The sequence below is a fragment of the Manis javanica genome, chromosome 11 (genome assembly GCF_040802235.1).
Source record: "Manis javanica isolate MJ-LG chromosome 11, MJ_LKY, whole genome shotgun sequence".
Taxonomy (NCBI): domain Eukaryota; kingdom Metazoa; phylum Chordata; class Mammalia; order Pholidota; family Manidae; genus Manis; species Manis javanica.
Genome location: NC_133166.1, coordinates 112,283,928 through 112,304,727, shown reverse-complemented (window position 1 = coordinate 112,304,727; position 20,800 = coordinate 112,283,928). Strand labels below are relative to the sequence as shown.

General features: G+C 61.0%; 1 protein-coding gene across 1 annotated transcript; it reads right to left on the bottom strand.

Moving 5' to 3' along the window:
• Positions 1–863: 863 nt before the first annotated feature.
• CTSD (cathepsin D) lies at positions 864–12,506 on the bottom strand. Its single transcript, XM_037011496.2, has 9 exons — positions 12,347–12,506; positions 10,197–10,356; positions 7,998–8,121; positions 7,424–7,542; positions 3,978–4,204; positions 2,509–2,631; positions 1,989–2,133; positions 1,797–1,895; positions 864–1,714 (listed from the first exon to the last, which is right to left on the bottom strand). The coding sequence occupies exons 1-9, from the start codon at positions 12,412–12,414 to the stop codon at positions 1,547–1,549; spliced, it is 1,233 nt and encodes a 410-aa protein (XP_036867391.1). The 5' UTR covers positions 12,415–12,506; the 3' UTR covers positions 864–1,546.
• Between the last annotated feature and the right edge of the window lie 8,294 nt (positions 12,507–20,800).

Below are 20,800 nucleotides of genomic sequence, written 5' to 3'. Positions count from 1 at the left end.
AGCTCTTGAGTGCAGCCCCTGGACCCCGCAGGACCAGGCCAATGGCAGCCACAGCCCTGCAGGCTGAGAGGACACCAGATGAGACATCACAGTGACCATTCCCCCCAACTCCCGCAGCAGGAGGGCTCCCAGGGAGTCCAGAGCTGATACCAGAGGGCATCTCGCCTCACCAACAGTGTAGCTGCATCTGGGCAGATGTTCCTGATCCACCACCCCATCCCCAGCGGGCCAGCCCACCGCAGAGGTCGCTGCAGCCCACAGGGATCCCTTGGAACCCCCAGCACTGAGGGCCCTCAGTGGGGCTGCAGGGCACTGGCTGGGTTTGTACTTGGCTGCTTCCAGGGGCTGGCAAGGAGGCCCAGACTGGAGGCAGGATGCCCACTTGCTGCCAGGCCCTCGCAGGCTCCTTTCCTAGGCCTGAATGGGGAGTGCAGGGCACCAGGGACCACTGGGACACCCTGCTGCTAGGGAAACATTCCACGGGAAAACATGGTGGGCACGCACTGGACTGCACCCCCCCGCCTGTGCCCCCAAGACCATGCCTCAGTGTGAGGCTTACACCAGAAACCTCGTGCCGCCTGCCCTGCATCTCCAGCAGAGGCCACAGCCTCCTGCTCACCACTCCAGCCTCGGTACGTGCTGGAGTCCCCCGCCCCCAGAGGCATCCTGGCCGGGAGGCTGGGCAGCAGGCTAAAGCCTCAGGGTCCCATGTGCATGGCAGGGGGTCTGGGTCTGTGAACCTCAAGGGCTTTCCCCTGCCTGGCTAGGAGTCAGCCTCCGCACTGACAGCACAGCACACACCAGCTTCCACACATCTGGATTTAGAGCCATGCTCCCCACAGACCACAAAACACGCCAACACACAGAGGCCCAAACAACTGTATTTTCACATTAACATTGGCTCCCAGCTGCTCAAGAGAGGAGCAGCCACAGAGCAGCTGGTGCCAGCACCCCTCCCTTTCTGCCCCACCCTTGTGCCAGTGAATGCCCTTCTGGATGTGGTCAAGCCCCAGGCTGATCCCATAGGCCTCACAAGACCAGCTCTTGTCCACTCCCAGCTTCCAGCTTCTTCCTGCTCGTTGTCAGGCCTTGGCTGGCCGCACCCGACAGGTCCGTGATGGGCAGCACCCAGCCCCTGGCCCGGGTGGGAACCAAGAGGGCAGCCTGGTGCAGGGTGGGCTTCAACCAAGGCCCTGTCCAGGCAGCCAGGCTCCCAAGGCGCAGGCTGGGGAGGGAACAACGAGGTGTAGGGGAGGAGGGGGAGTGCCCACATGCACAGCTGACCGGCTGCCAAGTGGGGCTGGGTGTGCCAAGTTAGTGAAAGGGAGCCATGCTCTGGGTCAGTCTACTGGCCGCTGCCCCGGGCCCCCCTCCACAAACGGGCAGGCAAGCAGGCAGCCCTAGGAAGCCAGAGGGGGACCAGAGAGCAGAACAGTGGGCCACAGCCTTGTGAGTGTGTGGGTGAGTGCGTACGGCTGCTGGGGCTGGCACGGGTGGGGGCCAGCTTCCTATCGGACTCCGCTCTGCCAGTGGGCGGGGGGGGCTGCTAGGGCCTCGTGGCCTCGGCCAGGCCCACACGGTTCTCGTCCCGGTCAAATACAGTGTAGTAGCGGCCGATGAAGACATCCCCCAGGATCCAGAGTGGCCCGCCAGGGGGTGGGATGTCCATGCCCATGAAGCCGCTCAGGCAGACGGTCTTCCCGGCCTGGGACACCTGCAACAGCCAGGCGGTCAGCACTGGGGCCCCACCCTGCCCCCGGCTGCTGCTCCCCGGGGCGCATGCCCCCAGCCCCCACCTTGAGTGTGTAGTCCTCTGCAGACAGCTTGTAGTTTGTGCCCCCCAGCTTCAGGGTGATATCGGGCAGGCCGGACACCTTCTCACAGGGAATCATGTACTGCAGGATAGAGAAGACGGCAACTTGCGGCGGCGACCGCAGGCGGGGACAGCAGTGGGGTGTCCACCCGCCCGGCTGGGCAGGCCCACTCACCTCGCCCTGGATCAGCGGTATGGCCCCAATGGCCTTCTGCAGCTCGCGGACCTCCTCCACCGGGCCCACCATGAGGGAGGTGCCTGTGTCCACAATGGCCTCACAGCCCCCCTTGCACAGAGTCAGGCTGCTCCCAATGTCGATCCTGTGGGGAGGGGGTCTGAGTGCCCCTACCCGGGACGGGCTTTACAGGGTGGTCCTCCCTCCAAGGCTGGCTGCAGCCCTGGCCGGACATGTCCTCTTCTTTCTCAGGACTCGGCAGTGAGTGAGGATGAGGGGTCAAGTGGGGGTCAGGAGGCCAACAGTGGGTGGACAGCGCCCGTGCAGCCATGTGGAGAGGAGGTCGCTGGCCTGAGCCAGGGGCCAAGAGCTCAGCTAGGCTCCAGGAGGCAGGGGAAGGCAGCTAGGGCCTGGGGGTGTAGGGTTCAGGTCTCCACCACCCTCTCCAACCCCCACCAGGCCTGTGGCCCAGTCATTGCCGTGGGTCTGCTAACTGGGCAGCCCGGTGCCCAGTACTCACTGGTCCATGTGGATCTGCCAGTAGGCCTGCCGGGTGACGTTGAAGTAGTTCAGGGGGCCCTTGTAGTACCGTGAGTCCGTGCCACCCAGCATCAGCTCGCCCCCCAGCTCTGCACTCGGGTCCCTGGGAGGAAAGGGGGTCACTTGCCCTTGCCCCTTGGCATCCCTGCACTGTGCGTCTACCCTGATCACCAGGGCGTGGTTGCCGACTGGGGCCAGGAGATCAGAGAGGGTGGGTGGCGCCACCTTGGAGGGACCCCAGAGTAGGGATCTTTCTGGGCCTACAAGGGTGGAAGGATCTCAAAGGGACAGAAGGGATGGGACTTCTCCCCTAGGGGAAGGACTCCAATCCTACACACTGCCTGGATGGCAGGCCTAGCCCCAACCCCAGTGGAAGACATCCTGCTCTGCCCTCAGGGGCCCTGGGTCTGCAGTGAGGTCAGTTTGGGATGAGGGCAGTTGGGATCATGCCAGCAGACAGACAGGGAAGTGAGTACTAGGACCCTAAGGAAGGGGGAACCTTGTCTACCTGGAAGAAAAACCCAGGAGAGCTTCCAGGAGGAGGCAGCCCCGAGTTAAGCAGCTCATTCCTGCTCCTCAGCCTTTGTCCTTGCCATTCCCGGGACAGCCTCTGCCTAAAGCCTCACGCCAACTGCTCCCCTTTCAGATCCTAGGCTTTTGGCTCATAGTCTGGGCTGGCACTTCTACACAATCATCTGGACTTATCTATAATGGGTTGCAGCTCACAGAGGTGCTTGGGTTGGACCCTGTGCCCAGTGGGCCTGCGAGGTGATGGGCTCTGCAGAGGGCACAGAGAGACTGGGTGTAGACTGGGCAGCAGGCTGCTGACTCCCACCCTGCCCATACACCCTGTCAGGCTTCATGTCCCGAGGAGGGCAGACTGAGGCTGGAGTGGGGCCCCCTCTTGAGGGCACCCGGCCCCAGGCCTCCTACACTTCCCCGCAGGGCAGGGGGACACAGGTAGGACCCCTCCTCCCAGTGCTGCTTCTAGAGGGCGGCTGGCACTCGTGGGGGTGCTGGTAGAGGCCACTCGCCACATGGTGACTGGGGCCTGTGGTCGTCCTGGGCCGTGCGTGGTGCTCAAGACCAACAGGGGCCGCTCCCCATAAAGGCCCCCAGTCCCCTCACCTCAGGGCTCCCGTCACAGATCAGAGGTCACGGCCTGTCCCCACTGGGCCGTAAGACCCCAGGGGCAGTTCTGTAGGAGGAAGGTCTGACCACCAAGCTCCCAGACCCCAGCCTCAGGACCTCCCACGGGGAGACCCCCAGCAGGACACTGACTGTCTGGCAGGCCGCTTGCTCATCTGTGAGAGGTCAGCCAATCCTTGACTCCAGTCAGAGGTCAGGGGTCAGAGTTGTGGCCCGGGGCCTACAGGGTGGCTGAGTAGGGTGCAGAACCTGAGCCCCTGCATTTCAGCCCACCTGGGCTGGGAGGAGCCTGCCACGCACCTGCTCAGGTAGAAGGAGAAGATGTTCTTGTCCACCAGCTTCTGCCGCATCAGGTTATCAAAGACGGGGAGCACGCCGTCCACCGATATGCGGGGGTAGGCCATGCCCAGAATGCCGTCGAACTTGGCTGCGATGAAGGTGATGCCCGGCTGCTTGGTGGCCTCCCCGAAGGTCTGCCTCTCCACCTTGATGCCACTCGGGGTCGGGGAAGTGGCTTTACAGGGTACCTGGGGGCCACAAGGATCGGTGGGACACTGGCCCCAGTGTGCAGCCAGCCACCACCATGAAACCCAGTTTCGTCGTCACCTCTCACACAAGCTGGGAGGGCGGGCTGGGGACACTGGGTGGAGCACAGCTAAGGACAGCTGGGGGTGGTGCCGGGAGCCATGCTACTCAAGCTGTGGAGCAAAGCTCAGGCTGGAGGAAGACCCCCCACAAAGCAGGGGCCTTCGCAGCTGGCTCCCTCTATTACCCACCTTGATTTTGTTATTCTCCATTATATTATTGGCTTTGTCTTTTACCTGCATTGTTTCCAAGGGCTAAGCTAACCTTTGCTGAGCAGTGTGGAAAGGATGAGAACTTAAGTTTCCCAGGAGCTTTTCAGGACAGCGCTCCTGAAGAATGGAACACGCAGGGGCCCAATGGCGATCTTGGCATGAAGTACCGAAACCTACTGTCAGTCAAACATTGACCACCCCATTTCCACTGAGAATGCGCCCCTTGTTTACAATGCTAGTGAAACTAGTGATGGAAAGTTTTATAGAAATAGAGTTATGAGAGAATGTTGACTAGAATAACCCTGAAACTTAATCAATCTTCTCATGTTTTCTTTCCTCTGCTATTTCTATAGTTTTCTTCTTTCCTAATTACATCCATTTACTAGAAGTTGTGCCTTATGTGTGAAATTACCAAATACCATATTTTTCCAGGAAGTAAAGATACCTCAAGACAAGTGCTGGGCCTGGAAGCCACAGGGCATAAATCTGCAAAGAAGTAAAAAGCTAACCTTTTCAAACAATATTGCTTCTCTCTCACTTACCAACTTTACATTTCCCTGTATGGCCCCGGAAGATGACTGGTTAGCCAGAGACGGGTAAGATTCCTCAAGGGAGGAACAACCTAAGACAGGCACAGTCGCAGGGGGACCATCAGGTGAGAATTTGGGGATCAACAGAGGTGAGGCTCAGAACCTCACCCCCCCCTGCTTTGAGAGAAATCTTCTGCATCCGTGGATGTTTTGCTGCCCTTGTTCAGCTTGGATTAAGACCTGGTCTGTAGGCACAAACCTGATCATCTACACCTGCCTTTTTACTGTTCTAAATCATGCTTTCTATCTGTATCTTGCATTTACCTACTACATCAACATTTTATTAGAATTACATATAAAGCATAAAAATTGAATGAATAATCATACATCATATTTGACTTGATTGTTTATAGTTTAAGGTTTGTAGTTAAAACAGAAACAGTTTCTCTGATATGAAAGCCCTTGCATTGTTCACCATGTAAGAACTTGTTTAGTCCCTGCAGTAGTGGAGCCATGGAGACCTGTGTAGCATATGTCAGGGAGATTTTGGTATCCACACAGAGGAAAGAGAAATGTAGATAAGAAGGGGAAATTTAGTTTGCTGCCTACTGTGCCCTATAAAGGGGTACAAGGTGAAGATACGAGTTTATGATTTTAGATTGATTATAAATTTATTAAAGCCTCTAAGAATATTTTTGTGGGAAAGAATCCTAGCTAACTGTGGCAGCAGGTGACCTGTATTTCACCCTGAGCTGATAGACTCCATAGTCGCTGCTACATACTACACGCTCCTACGGTCACATGCACTACTTAGAAACTGCGTTGCATAGAAACGTAAAACACAATAGAGTCCATGCTGATAGGAAAAGTTTCGGTCAAGGAACAGAAAAACAATCACCTGTCTAACGCTTGACCAACCATGAATAGATTAGAAAGTAAAAGAAAGGAAAAAGCTTGCCTATACCTATTAATCAACTGCCTATACCAATTAATCAACAGAACAATAAAAAATAATCATATCCTTGTGCAAAATGGTATAAATAAAGTTGTTATCGGCACTTTGTCGAGAGACCTCCTACAACTGACTCCATGTCCTGTCTCTCTGTGCGCCGACTCCGTCCTGCACCTTCGGGCATCCCACCCCTAGGCTGGAGCTGGACTCCCGCAGGATGGGGGTGTGGGGTCCAGGCCGCCAGGACCCTGCTTTGCCTAGAGATGCTCTGGCCTATGCCCTGCACCCCTCCCTGCCCAGGGCTGCTCCTGCCCTGGGCTCGGAAGGGTTACTGGGGACCCCAGGACACAACCCTGCTCAGCAGACTCAAGGCTCAAGGGCAAGGCTCATCTGCTTCCACCTCCCTCACTCCCTGCCTAGGGGGGCTGCGGAGACAGCAATAGCGGCCAGGGCAGGCAGGATGTGGGAAGGAACAGCTGACGCGGGGAGGGGGCAGCATGCTGGGCAACTTCCGGCTTCAGGCCCACAAAGACACGGAGGAGAAGGCCAATAACCCAGCAGGCAGGGGACCCAGAGGGGGCAGAGGGCAGCTTGTGGGGGGCGGCTGGCCCTGGAAGGTCCCCGCTGGTCCTTGTGCAGGCGGCCTGAGCCCCAGCCACCACAGGGGGCCTGCCTGAGCCCACCCCACCGCCCAGCCGGGGCACAGACGGTACAGACGCTGGCCCTGCAGGACTGTCTGCTCTGCTCCTTGTCCCCAGAATCGACCCAGGCTCCTCCTGAGGCGCCGCTCCATGCAGCCTGCATACAGGTCCCGCAGAGCCGCCGAGAGCCTGCTCACCCCACCTGGGGGGAGATCAGCTCCTGCACTGGCCCCAAAGGTTCTCTACTGCAGGCAGGGCCTCAGACAGCAATGCCCAGCTGCCCCCCAGACCCCCCCATGTCCTATGCAGGGCCACAGCACACCTCTGCCCCCGAAGCCTCCCCAACCCCTGCCACCTGCAGGGGACCCTGTCCATGCTCAGGCCTGGCCCTGGGCGCCCAGGCTGCACCTCAAACTCAAGGCATCAGAATGGAAGCCAATCCTCCAGATGCAGCTGAGAGTCTGGGAGGAGGCCTCACCATGCATCAGCAGCAGGGCCACACTGTGCCCAGCCCTCCTGTGCCAGTGCCCCAGCGGAGACTGCACGGTTGGTGGAATCCTCACCCTGTTGGCGCTCACGCCCGCCTTTCCCTTGCAACCCTCCCGTGGCATCCTGGCCAGCACACACACAGGTCTGCTCCTCTCCCCTCCCACCAAGTATGCAAGGTGCTGCCCACCTCCAGGTCTTTGCCCTGACTGGGCACCTGCCCACCGGTGACCACTGCCCACCACCCAAGCTCCATAGCCCCTCGAGGGAGCTGGCGAAGACCCCTGCCTGTCCCAGGCGTGGCTGAGGGTCACCACTCCCCAAATGTGTGCACACTCACCAACACGGTGTCCTGGCTCAGGTACCCAGACAGGCTGCCAGAGCCGTAGTGGATGTCAAAGGACGTGCCGTTCTCCTTGTATGTGCTGGACTTGCCACTGTTGTACTTGCGGTGGACCCCTGTGCAGGCCAGGGAGCTGTCAGCCTGCCGCCTGGCCCTGCCATGCCCCCAGCCTCCTGCTGCAGCTGGCCCAGCACACTGCCCTCCCTGGGCAGCCTTGGGCTCAGCCCAGAGGGCAGGATGGGAAGCAAGGCTGGCACGAACAGGTTCCCGGAAAGTGGGACACCCTCAGGCAGGGCGGAGGGCCAGGCCTGACTGGAGTGGCTGAGCAGAGGGAGCAGCACATCGCCCAAGACATGCTGACGCTGGGCCACTGAGGGTTCTCAGCCTGCCCTCCTCCCTGGTGGCCACCCCTGCACACAGCGCCAGCTGAGGCCCGGAGACGACTGGCTGGGACAGCGCAGCAGGCTCCCCGCTGCCATGGGGACAGCAGGTGCAGCAAGTGAGGCGGACAGGGGCTGCATGCCCACCCTGGGGCTACAGCAGGGGCAGGGCGGGGGTGTGCGTGACTCACAGCAGGCCAAGTCCAGCAGCTTGCAGTGGATGGATGGCACCCACAGGTTGGAGGAGCCAGTGTCAAAGACGACCGTGAAGCACTGGGGTGGCGTCCCAATGCCGATCTCCCCGTAGTACTGGGCCTGTGTGGGGTGAGGGCCCGTCAGGGCCAGCGGGAGTGGTGCCCCATCTCCCCACTGGGTCTGAGAAAAGGCCCCTGGCCATCTCGAGAGCCAGGCCTCGGCAGACCCTGGGGGCCAGACCTGCTGTACCAGCTTGTCCACCCCCACCTGCACCTCCCAGGCCTCAGTCCTCATCCCATGCTACGGTCCCAGGCCCTGGATGCAACCCCATTCAGCCTGACCACAGTGAGCTGGGGGAAGAACACTCCATTTGAAAGATGGAACCAGTGGTCAAGCCAGCTCCACCCTCGATCTGAGCCTCAGGCATGGGACATGCCTGCCTGGAAGGCCTCTCTGCTGTCAGGCACCCAGGGCCTAGAAAGGGGAGAGACTTCCACCCCAGGAGGGAAGCCTGGAGGACTCCCAGGTAGAGGGGTCCCAGCAGCTGACGGGGGGCAGACAGTGCCGCTCTTATCCCTCCCCACTGACTACTCTGCCTTCATTGCTCTGGGCCTCAGTTTCCCTGCCATACCCAGGGGAGCGGGGCGGCTGGGGGAAGGCATGGCCCTGAGCCTCGGAGGGAAGCCCTGTGCGTGGCCCTCTCCAGCCCAGGGGGAACAGTGCTCTTGATCTTGCAGCCCTCGGCCTGCCTGTCTGGGTGCTCCCTGCCCCTGGGCGGACGTCCGGGCCACTGGGCCTACAGGATTCTGGCTCCGACCCTGCTGGGCATTTCTCTGTGACCACTTGGCCCCATGGAGTCCGGAGGCTGCTGACTCACACACAACCTAACTGGTGTCCAGATTTTGGGGGGATGACTCAGCAAGTGTGTATGTGTGTGTGTGTGTGTGTGTGTGAGTGTGTGTGAGTGTGTGTGTGTGAATATGTGTGTGTGTGTGAGTGTGTGTGTGTGTGCATGCAAATGTTGTGGAATCAGGAACTGGTGTGTGTGTGTCTGTGTGTGAGTGTGTGTGTGTGAATATGTGTGTGTGTGAGTGTGTGTGTGTGAGTGTGTGTGTGTGAATATGTGTGTGTGAGTGTGTGTGTGTGTGTGCATGCAAATGTTGTGGAATCAGGAACTGGTGTGTGTGTGTGTGTGTGTGTGTGTGAGTGTGTGTGTACACGCAAATGCTGTGGAATCAGGAACTGGTCAGTCAGGCCCTGCACTGACAGCCCCCCTCCACCAGCCTGGTCACATGCCTATGAGGCCACAGCTCCGTGGCACAGCTGGGGCTCCAGCCAGGCATGACAGATGGCACAGCCCCCCCATCCCAACTCCAGGTGGACTAGAGGCTAGATGGCAGAGAGGGCTGGCTCCCCAAACCTTGGGGCAGGGAATGCAGAGATGTCCCCTGGGCAGCCCTCAAGGGGCCAAGCTGGGGCCAAGGACCTGTCCCCAGAGCTAAGACTGCCAAGTGTTCCAGAATGCTTCACCTCAAGACACAATAGGCACAGTTGGGGCTGGCTGCTGACCAAGGGTGAAGACTGGAGGGGGAGGAGACTGGGTCAGGGGTGCCCCAAGCCTCCTGCAGGGCAGACCGGAACACTGAGTAATGCCTGGATGGGCTGGATCGGGGACACCTCCCCCAGGGTCCTCACCCGGGGCCTCTGGGGCAGGCCTCAGTCTGATTCCAGCCCCTCCATATACAGCCAATGACCCTGGGCACAGCCCCCTCCCCTTAGGAGGTGGCTCTGTCTGCCACTCTCCAAAGGCTGGCCTAATGAGACATCTGCACAGCTCTGGGCCCACGGCCAGTGGAATGAGGGGAAGACCTCAAGGAGGGGCTGAGGGCGCCCCAATGTGCCCTCAGCCAGCACAGGATCAGGCCCAGGGAGGTGGAGCCTCGGGTCAGGGCCCTCAAGCTGGAGGCAGGAGTGGGGTCACTCAGCAGGGGAGGTGGGGCTGACCAGGAGCCCCCCCTACCCCACCCCCTGCCACCAAGCAGGTGACTCGGACAAAACCTCGGACTGCCGAAAATGAGAGTATTTCACCAAAATACACTGCAGCTCACACAGAAATCGCCTTAGAAGCCACTTGGTCTAAAGCGGTGTCTGTGGTCGGCCCAGGACCCCATCCCAGCGGCTACCCCAATACTCACATCCATGTAGTTCTTGAGCATTTCGGGAACTGGTCCAGTAGTCATACGGGGCTCCCCCAGGGTGTATTTTGATATGGGACCCCTGGCGATTAGGTCTTCCACAGGGCCCCCCATCTCCGTCATGGTCCGGCGGATGGACGTGAACCTGTGCAGCTGGATTCTGTCAACAGGAGGGGGTTAGGGCAGGGCTCACCCCACCTCCCACTTGGAGGGCCCCCCCTACATCCAAGCTGGAGGCAGAGTGCACCCGCTCCTCTCCCTCCGCAGACACCAGGGCTCCAAAAGCGCCTGCTCCCAGCCGGTCTCCTGTCCCCATCCTGTGTGTACTTTGCTCTCTTCCAGGACAGTGGCCGTGGCGTCTGTTAGGGCATCTGTGGCCACCTGTCACCCCGGCTGCCTGAAGCCGCTCAGGGGTGTCCCATTCAGTTGGCCCTCTGGCAGAATCTGTTGGTCTCCACCCATACTCTGAACACAATGGTCCCCACTTCCATCTGACCTCCCCAGGTGGCCACCTCCCGGCCATTAGAGGGGCCTCTAAAGCCACCCCCTCCGAGAAGCCCTCCTCAGCCACCCTCCCTCACCTTCCATATGACCATTTCCTTCCAGTGCCATGGCCCCCGCTGCAGGGAACTCGTCATTGCTGCTGATCTGCCACTGTCTCCACCCCACGTAGACTCTGGGGCTGCCGTGGAGGTGCGCTGGGGGCTGGCATTCCAGAGCTGCCTGCCTCCACGCATGCCCCACAGCACCAGCGCTACATGCCCTTTTCCGGAGCCCCTGCCTCCTAGCACACAGTCCCCATCTGGGGTGTTCCTGGAGGTGCGCCCCAGCAGAAGAGAGCACACACTGAGGTCAGCTGTCCTGTTCCATTGCGCAAGAGGCCTGCCATCACCAGTGTCCCATGGACCCCCAGCTCCCCTTACTGGGCCTTGTGCCCTGCTCCCATAGCCCAGCAGCGGGACAGGGGCACACTGAGCAATCTGAGGCACTGGGTGCAATGTCTCCCCTGCCCAGGGGACTGTAGAGTTCACAGTCAGTGGCTTTTCCTGGCTTGTCAGGGGCGTGCTCCAGGAAGATGGGACTCTTGCCTAAGAGCTGATAGGCTGGAAGAGCCCGAGGTTCTTGCCTGGAGCAGAGGGACACACCCTCCCATAACAGAGGAAACAGGTGTCATCTGTCCCACAGGACCTGGGACAGGGTGTAAGGGGCTCTGGTACAGCTGCTCAGTCCTAAGAAGCCCCAGGCTCCCTACCCCATGGAGGTCCATCTGTGCAGGGGAGGCCTGTGGCTGCTCCCCACAATAGCTCCAGTTGGGGTTACTAGGCTCCAGGCCACAGCCCACGGGAAAGCCCACACAGGCCAGCCCTTTGACCAGAGGAGCTCAGTCCCAGCAGGTGGCTCCTGCAGGCCTGTGACCTCACCCACTGCCACAAGCAGAAGGCCCACAAGCAGAGGTAGAAGAATGCCACCCAGGCGCCGAGGGTACGAATGAGGGCAGGGGCACGAGACAAGCCCTTGGCACCCCTTCTCCTGGGGGAGCAGGGGGTGGGACGCCCATCCTCAACCTGGCTGGCATGGCACGGCACAGCCCTTGTCCAGGCAAAGCGGTTGGTGGCTTCACCCAGCACAGCGGGACAGGCGCCTAGGCCCGCGGAGAGCATGGTGCCCATAGGCTTACGGTGTTGGTGGGCCAGAGCCTCAGCCGCCTCCGCCTGGTGCCGCTCCTTAGGCTAGCGCCCTCCCACGGTCTGAGGGGGCTCGGCGCCCCGGGCACGTAGTAAGATACCAGGGGCCAAACCAGTGAGACCACGCCCCGTTCACAGTGGCAAAGGGGGGCCCCAGGCGGGAAATGCCTTGTCCAGGTATAGGGGTTCCGGGGACCACACCTGAGTCTCGCGACTTCCACATGTGGGCGCTGAGTACAGGCACCCCAACCCCACCTGTCCTGGGGAGGCTGGGTCAGCCCCACGTCAGAGCCACCTGCCTCCTCTAGTCGCCCCAAGGCCGACCCCACGGTGGTGGAGAAGGGGGCTCGCCGGGTGGCGGGCGCCCTGGAGGACCCCGCGCCTGCAGAGTCCGCCGCCCACCCGCGGGGGGTGGCTCGGCAGCGTCCCAGCGGGGCTGCGAGGTCACCGCGGCGCGGGCCTCACCTGACGAGCGCGGCGGCGGGCGCGGCCCGGAGGCAGAGGGCGAGCAGCAGCAGGCTGAAGGGCGGCATGGCGGCGGCAGCCCAGTCTGAGCTCCCGCTCGAGGTTGCGCGCTTATAGCCGGGATGACGGCGCAGTCGGGCCGGGTCAGCTGACCGGCTTGTTTGCGCCCGGGCCGTCACGTGTGCCCGTCGGCTTGCGCGGGGCGGGCTCGGGGCGGGGCCGGGGGCGGGGCGAGGCCCCTCCCTCCACGAGCGCCCGTCGGGGCCGCGCACGACGCCCGGGGCCGCCCTACCTCTCCACCAGCGCCCGGCCGCCGCGACCCAGGAAGGCGCCGGGCAGGCGACAGCCCCGGGGCGGCTCCAGCGGGCTGGTTTCCCGGCCGCGTGCCGGACCGAGGCCCCTCCGCCCTGCAGGGCCCTGCCCCGCGCCCTCCCGGTAACCCGCGCCGCCCCAGGCCTCCTGCCGTCCCTCTCCTTGCCTGGCAGTCGCCCACACGGCACTCCGGAAGCTCCAGCCACCCAGACGGGCCTTAGCCTCCCTCTCCAAGGGTCCACAACCCCCGCCACCACCCCCAGCATCGTTCCCACGTCTCAGCAGAGGAGCAGCCCTGGGCCTGGCCCTGCCCTAGCGGCCCTGGGCCCTCCTTCCTCTGAGGCTCCCACGGCCCCCTCAGAGGACTCCGGGCAGCGGGTCTCCCAGCTGAGGCCCTCCACCCACCTGGGAGGGCTGGTAGGGAGTCCCTTGCTCAGGCAGTGCTCAGCGAGCTGGGGCCACACTGACCCACTGCCCTCCAGGAGCCGGCCACCCACTCCTTCATGCCCAGTTTGCTGTCCGCAGCTGAGACCCAGTGTCCGAGGAGAGGGCGGGGTGGGGCCCACGGGGCCCATCCCTCCAGCCCAGGCCCAGAGGAAAGGGTTTGCACAGGTGTCAGGGGCCACGTCAAGAAGGAAAGTAAACGGGGAGTGTGCTAGAAGTCAGGGCTCCTGGGACAGGCCTCCCTGGAAGGTGACATTGGAGCAGGACATGAACAAAAAGGAGCTTTTGTGGGGAGGCACACCCAGGGCCCTTCTCAAGAGGTCCTGCCTGCTGCCTGGGCACACAGCAGGCAGGACTGGAGTCCCATCTTCCCTGAAACCACCAAATAAATGAGGACCCTGACTCCAGGCAAATCCCCCACTGTCAGCCCGAAGGCCACAGACCAGTGACCATCACCAAACCTGGCCTGGACACCTGGCTGCTCCACATAGTCCTGGCTTCATCTGGGTGGTTCTAGACTAAATCCAGGAGCAAAGCAAATTTCCTTCCTTCAGAATCTGACTCCAGGTCCTTGGGGTCTAAGTGGCTCTGGGTGCAGGCCCAGAGCAGGACCCCAGCATGGGGTGCCCCCCCTCCCTCCCAGCAGGCTGGTATCTCAGAGAGGTCAGTGGGGCTGCCCCTGGGCTGGACACCGGCAAGCACGGGAAGGTGGTTCCAGCTGGCATCCCCCTGGTTCACTGTCCACAGTTGCAATGCCCAGCAGTGGACAAGGCCATGTGTGTCCCGTGATGCTCAGGTGGTGGGTACGGAGACACACACCTCAGAGCGTCCTGCCTACAGCTTCTCCAGAGGCGTTGATGAGGCTGGTGAGGCCACCAGAGGGTGTGGGCGGGAGAGGTGGTGTGGACAGTTGGAGGGGTCAGAGGTGGGATATGGCAGCCAGTTGCATCTGGCCAGGGCTAGCACAAACAGGACTGAGAACCTTGGCTTCCCTGGAGGACTGCAGCAGCTTTTGAGAAGGGACCCTCTGGTGGCCCACAGGGTGGAAGGCCCCCGCCTCCTGCAGGGACCACCTTTCAGTCCATTCAGTGCAAAGCAGCGCCTGGCACGTGCTGGACAGCTTTGTGTGGAAGGGATAGAAGGGTCTGTAGACCCCTGCCTGTGCCCACCAGTGGCACCCAGGGGTCCTGTCTCCTGTCTCTGCCCCCTCCATCTCCCGCTTAGATTCCTGATTCTCCACCTCCCTGGAAGCCAACGGAGGCTTGGGGTGCAATGAAGCAGAAGAGGCGGCTCATTGGGACCTGAGGCTGCCTCCCCAGGGAGGAGCTCAGGGCACCTTCCTCGTGGGCAGCGCTATGAGCCATGGCTGCAGGGCCTCCACCGCCCAACACCAGACAGAACTGTATTCACGTCACATGCAGGGGCTCCAGCCCAGGGCCCTGTGTTCCTGGAAACCCTGTGCCCTGCCAGATGTAGGGCAAGGTCAGGAAGAGGGCAGTGGGCCCAGCAGGAACTGCAGGACCTGGATACATGCAAGTGCCCACTGGGGACAGCTCTGAAGGCAGGCCTGGTGGGGGCAGGGCACCCAGGTTAGCTCAGCTGGCATGGGAGTCCTGGAGACCTCAGCCCAGCAAGGAGCCGGGGGCCTGGCTCCTGCATCTCTGGCTCCTCATGCGTGGGCGCCAGGGTCTAGAAACCGTTAGCCTAACCCTTGACTCTCCAGGATGGAGAGAAGAGGCCCAGATGGGGAGAGTCCTGCCTGGGTGAGTCAGGGGATGGGAGGGGATTAGAAGCCATGTCCCCGCCACTCCCGTGCCTGTGCATCTGTCCCTCTGGGACCCTGTGCATCTGTTCACCCCCACATAGCTGTCCTCCGCCCACCACATGCCAGGCTGTGGGTGCTCTGATCTTGGGAACAGCCAGGATTCCTTCCCTTGTGGCATCTACACACTGGACACGGCACACGGGGCCTTGAAAGGAGGTAAGTGCCCAGGGGGGCGTCCAGGCGGGGCGGGACATGGGGGTGACGGTGGGGAGGGGAGAGGGCTACAACGAGCAGCCTCTTAAGAGATGGGGGGTCAGGGAAGGAGGCACGAGCAGGCAGAGACGGGCGGGGCAGAGGGAACGACCCTGCCAGGCCACTCAGATGTCTGGACCCTGGGGGACCCTGGCTCATCTGAGTTGGACGAGCTGTGGGGTCCTGATCAGCATCGCTCCACTGTGTCTTGCGGCGAGGGCACAGGGCTGGGAGAGGACACACTGGGCTGGGCAGTATCTGGGCTAGGACGGCAGCCAAGGAGAGGGTGAGAGGCATGCTGTTTGGGATGCCATTTTGAGGCCAGGCCGATAGGATTTCCCGAGAGATAGGACTAATGGAGTCAGTGAAAAATAGCCAGAAGTATGGCTTTCTGTTGGCAGAGTCGGGAATCAGTGCAGGCGGATGGGGTCTGGGGAGGAAGGCTGGGAGCTTGGGTCTTGATGTGTCCCTCGAGGTGATGTCCGTGGGACATACCAGTGGCACTGTTGAGTGGCAGCAGCTGCTGGAAGTGGGAATTGAGGGGAGAGTGCCAAGCTGAGATAGAAACCTGGGAGTCATTGCCGTTCAATGGTATTTGAATAGTGAGATTGGATGCAATCGAGGGCTAAGGGTAGGCAGAGACTATTAGAGGCTTGGTGTGCTCCCCAAGCCTGAGAGGTGAGAGAATCACAAAGGGGACTGAGCAGCTGGGGAGGGAGAGACCCAGACAGGAAAGGCTGGAAGCCAGGGAGGAAAGCAGATGCCCAGGGTGTGGCCACCGTGTCAGCTGCCCAGCAGGAGGAAGGTGCAGCTTGCGCTGACCGTTGGATGTAGCAATCTGACCTCCAGAGGGCAGTTTCAGTGGTGGGGATGACATTTAAGAGATAACAGCCGTCTAAAGGCACTGTGGTATGAGGCAAAGATAGGCCAAGAGATGACGGAGGAGGAAAGGCGGTGGGGGACGGATGGCATTCCAGGTGGACTGCAGGGTTGGGGGGGGATCCCCAGGGGGGATCCCCCACCCACCCCTCCTTCACACCGCAGGTAGATTAGCAAGATACACCCCAGGGGTAAATCCTTTAGGGGAAAAAAGACAAAGGGAGCCGTCTCCATTGGAATCATGAATTTCAACAGTAAAGATCCATTGTTTAGATGGGAATCAAAAAAATACCAAACATCTGAAAGCTACAGAGAGTGAAAAAACAAGGTGTGGAGTGAAAAAAATAGTTGTGGAAGACACATCTGATAACGGACTGCCATCCAAAGTAGGCCAAGAGCTCTTAAAACTCAGAGAACAAACAACCTACCTAAAAAATGAGCCAAAGGTCTTAGTGAACCTGCTGAAGATGTACAGAGGCCAAGAAACACAGGAGGGCCACTTGCAGCGCATGGGAAATGCAGACGGAAGCACCCGTGAGACCCCGCCGTGCTGCACCTAGGAGAGGGCCCGAGATCCAGGACACTGGCACCCCGAAGGCTGGCAAGGATGAGGCGCGGCAGGGACCCCCACACGCGGTAGGAACAGCCGTGTCAGAAGACGACTTGACGGTTCCTTGCAAAGCCACACTCATTCTAACCATGCGATGCAGCAATCACGCTCCTTGTATTTACCCAGGGGAGCTGAAAACTACGTCCACACCAAACCCCGCACACCGATGTTTACAGCAGATTTATCCATAACGGCCCAAACCTGGAAGCAACCAAGGCATCCTCCACAGGTGACGGACGGACTGTGGAGCAGCCCGACAACGGGTGTTATTCTGCACTAAAGAGAGACGCGCCATCGGGCCAGGAGAACACACGAGGGCCCTCACACGCACAGGACCACCGGGGAAGCCGACCTGGGAAGGCCACGCACTGTGTGAGCCCCTCTGTGACACTCTGGAAAAGGCGACACCGTGGATGGTGGGGGGTCAGTGGTGGCTAGGGGCTCGGGGGACGGGGGTGAACAGGTGGGTCACAGAGGATTTGTAGGACAGGAAACTACTCTGTGTGGTACCGTCATGGTGGCTACAGGACCAGTGTCTTACAGGGGGAGAATGATAAATTAGCTATGCTAAGATTCACAGCTTCAGTTCTTCAAAATACACCACACTGAGAGCGTGGACAAGGCCCGCCCCAGGGAGGAAATGTGTTTTCATCACGTGAATCTGACAGGCAGCGCGGCTCCGTGATGTAAAAGAGCTGCGAGCCGGTACCAAGAAGACAGCCAGGCGGAAACGAACATGCAGGCAACTCACGGCCCCTCTGCGCAGGGCAGGGGCCCCGGGCGCCTGACAAACGTGTGAAAGGTGCTCATCAGGAAAATGGCAATTCAAAGCTGGTCCACGTCCTACCCGCCTGCCGGAGCTGCTGCATGGGAAGCACTGGAAAACACCAGTAGTCGGGAGTGGGGGGCAATCGGGCTGTGCCAGCTGGTGGGACGGGGACCTGGCACAGACACCGTGGAAAGCCATGTGGCCCTGTCCGCTAAGGCTGGGCCTGAGCCTCCCCGAGCCAGCGGCCCCACAGCCGGGCGGGCATCCAGCAGAAATGCACCTGGTCACCATGTCGGGCACGAACGTGCACTCACTCCATGGACAGCAGCCCTGAGGAGGAAGCTCCTGAAGCCCAGAGGAGCTGTGTCCCCAGGACGGTAGAGGGGTGATAATTTGTGGCAAATTCACACACTGGGAGGCTGCCCGCCTTGAGCATAGACAGGCCGGGCACTAAAGCTAGAGGTGCTTCGTGGCCAGAGCCAGCCACCCACCAAGCTCCACGACCCCAACCCCAGGACAGGACCTGGAGGCCTGTGACCTGCATGGCTGGGCTGGCTTCCCTCCCTCCCTCCTTCCCCTCAGTTAAAGGGGGAGGAGGATTGGGGGGCGCTCCTAATCAGCAGGTGGTCTCTTCTCTGCCTTGTCCCTGGCCTGGGGTCTCACCTGGAGGCTCTAAGACCCCCCAGGGGTCACAGTGCAAAACTCCAGAGGAAACTGTCGCCGCCACCCCCTTCCACTAGAGCTCTGGACAGTGGCTTACTGGTGTCGTGAGGGTAAGGAAGGGTGTGCAGGCCCTGTGTGTAGCCCCAGGGCTGAGGGGCGCTGGCCAGAGGGCAGACTTCCAGTGGGCCGCCTGGGTCCAGGGCAGGAGGTGGCTCCCCACCAGGTCCTCCCAGGATGCGGGTGGGGAGCAGCAGAGATGCTGAGTCACGCCTGCTCCCCACCCCCGCCTTCCTCCCTCCCTGCCTTCCCCTGGGCCTGCCTCTCTGGCTGTCAGGCGCTCAAGCCCCTCCACCCTGGCCCTTAAGAGGAAGGCGGGTGTGCAGCACTCTGAGGCCCCAGCCCCAGGCTCAGGGTATTAGTTGGGTAAGGCCTGCGGAGGCGGTCTTGTGAAGGCATTAGCTTCAGGTCAGCTACTGTTGGCCAGAGGGTGGGGGACGGGTGGGAGACGTGAGTTAGGGCAGGGGAGGGAGTGCAGGGCACAGGGGATAGGGGGGTGTGGGGCACAGGGGATGGAGCAGGGGGAGGGGCGCAGGTGGAAGGAGGGGGAGCAGGGGGAGGGGTATCTGGGGACCAGCTGTTCCAGATTCACTCCTGGTCCTGGGCTTGGGGTCCCAGGTGCCCTGAGGGACAGGGACCTGACCTGGCTAAAGGTGCTTCGTGTCCTTATGCTCTTGCACCAGAGCCAACCACCCACTAAGCTCCACGACCCCAACCCCAGGACAGGGTCAATCAGGGCCTCCCACCTGGCCTCTGCCCCTGCACCATCGTCCAACCTGCAGAACCCAGGAGGGTTGTGTGCCCCCACCGGGGCCCTTGGCTTCTCCATGTGCAGCAGCCAGTGTCCCCCGGTTCTGTGCTCACGTAGGACATGGTTCTGCAGCACAGCAAGCTGGGGTGGGGGTGGGTGCGTGGACGGCATCTGGGGCACCTGGGTGAGCCCAGTGTGACAGAGGCGCTGTAGTCTACTCTGGAGGGTGGGACACTCATGACATTTAAAGCCACCCCCACCTCAACACACACACATACACATGCACACCGCTGACCATGCTGGGCTCCGAATCCACATTCTGAGAGGGGACAAGGCCCAGATGCCTTGAGAACACAGCAGCACTGTAGGGTCTAGTCCAGGTGCTGATGAAAAGGAGACCAGGGTCCCAGTGGCTCACAAGCCTTCTGCAGTAGGCGTGCCTGCCCCAAAGGTTAAGCCCTGAGCCAGGGCCCTGGGCATGATCTGTCATGGCTGCCCGGGGGAGCTGGGGCAGGGGGCTGGCAGCCACGTGGCCTTGGCGCCTGGAGGCATTGCACACTGACTCTTCCCCAAGCTGGGTCGGACCCCCCTCCTCATTCAGGAAACCCACGGCACCACCTGTGCCAGCCGGCCACTGCACAGCGGGGATGAACAAGATAGGCACAGGCCTGCATTCTGGGGGCAGCTACACCCAAACCGAGGCGTGCGCCAGTAGATGAGCTGGTGACCATCCAGCAGGTCCAGAGGGGTCAGCTGAGCCGCTGCTGTAGAGTCGGGAGGTGGGGGTCTCCACGACCCTGCTGACTGGCGAATGGGAGCAGCCCCGGAGTGAAGGCAGCCTTGGGAGGGTAGGAGAGCCTCGGGGCGGTGCGGGGACCCTGGGATGGGACCAGGGTGGAGAGCTCCAGGGCCCGAAGAAGGCCCTGGTGCTGGGACGCAGGAGAGGCCAGCCAGGCTGCATGCCCCACGTAGCCATGCACCCGGCCAGCTGTGGGGAGGCAGCGCCGCCCCCAGCCCACTCCTGGGGAGACAGGCTGGGCGCCGCAGGGCAGTGGGCACAACAGTGAGGCCAGGGAGGGACAGGGGTGTGGGAGTCCGCTGGCCAGGGGCTTCAGGGCCTCAAGCGTGAGAGCTCGGGCAGGCAGGCAGGGTAAGGATAGAGGGCCAGGGGCCTGAATCCTGGAGTGCCCAGCATGGGAGTGGCCCCTGATGGAGTCCGGGGTGGGGCTCGGATGCCCTGAGGGAGGCTGAGCAGGGGGGCTAGGGCTCTAGTATGGGCAGGTGGGGCCTGGGGCGCTGGGCCTGATGGGCCAGATTGCTTGTTTCCAAAGCTGGCTTCCTGCATGTCAGGAAAAGCTTGAGCAGTGTCTGTGGCTTCTCCTGAGAACTTGTGGCCCCTCCAAATGTCCCACAGAACAAGCATGACTTGTGTCCTAGCACCTGCAGGCCCGAGGAGCAGAGGGTCACTGCCCAGCACCTGCTTTCACCTCCACCCCCAGTGGTGGCCACTGACCACCCCCCAGGAGCTGGACACAGCTGACCACCCTCCTCAGTCACACTGAGCTGGCTGTCCCTGGGGTATTCGGACTTCCCCCCAAGAAGGGACCCCAGGCCATTTTGCGTCAGTCTGAGATAGGACAAAGACAGGACAAGCATCGTGACTAGTTTTCCAAAAAGCTGATATAAACAAGTGAAGTAAGAACAGGAGAGATTCCATCTTAAGGCTGTTTCCATTTTAAAAACCAGGAAGTTAGGAGGTAAGATTCCCAACATACTCTTTCATCGACAGACAATAATTGAACCCACTTTGGGGGGAGGGCAGGCGTTCTTGACTGATGGGCTCACAGAAGGAAGCTGCTATCCTGAAGACAAACCGACCTGTTTCTTGTGTTAATTTTGCAGAATTACCTGGAGGACTGATAATAGAAGAGATATAATGTGTATCACCGGAA

Coding starts and splice junctions, on each gene's coding strand:
- CTSD (XM_037011496.2), bottom strand. CDS start 12,414: ATGCCGCCCTTCAGCCTGCTGCTGCTCGCCCTCTGCCTCCGGGCCGCG. Junction 2,134..2,508: donor TGGCAGATCCACATGGACCA/GTGAGTACTGGG, acceptor CCCTCCCCACAG/GATCGACATTGGGAGCAGCC. Junction 1,896..1,988: donor TACCGCTGATCCAGGGCGAG/GTGAGTGGGCCT, acceptor TCTATCCTGCAG/TACATGATTCCCTGTGAGAA.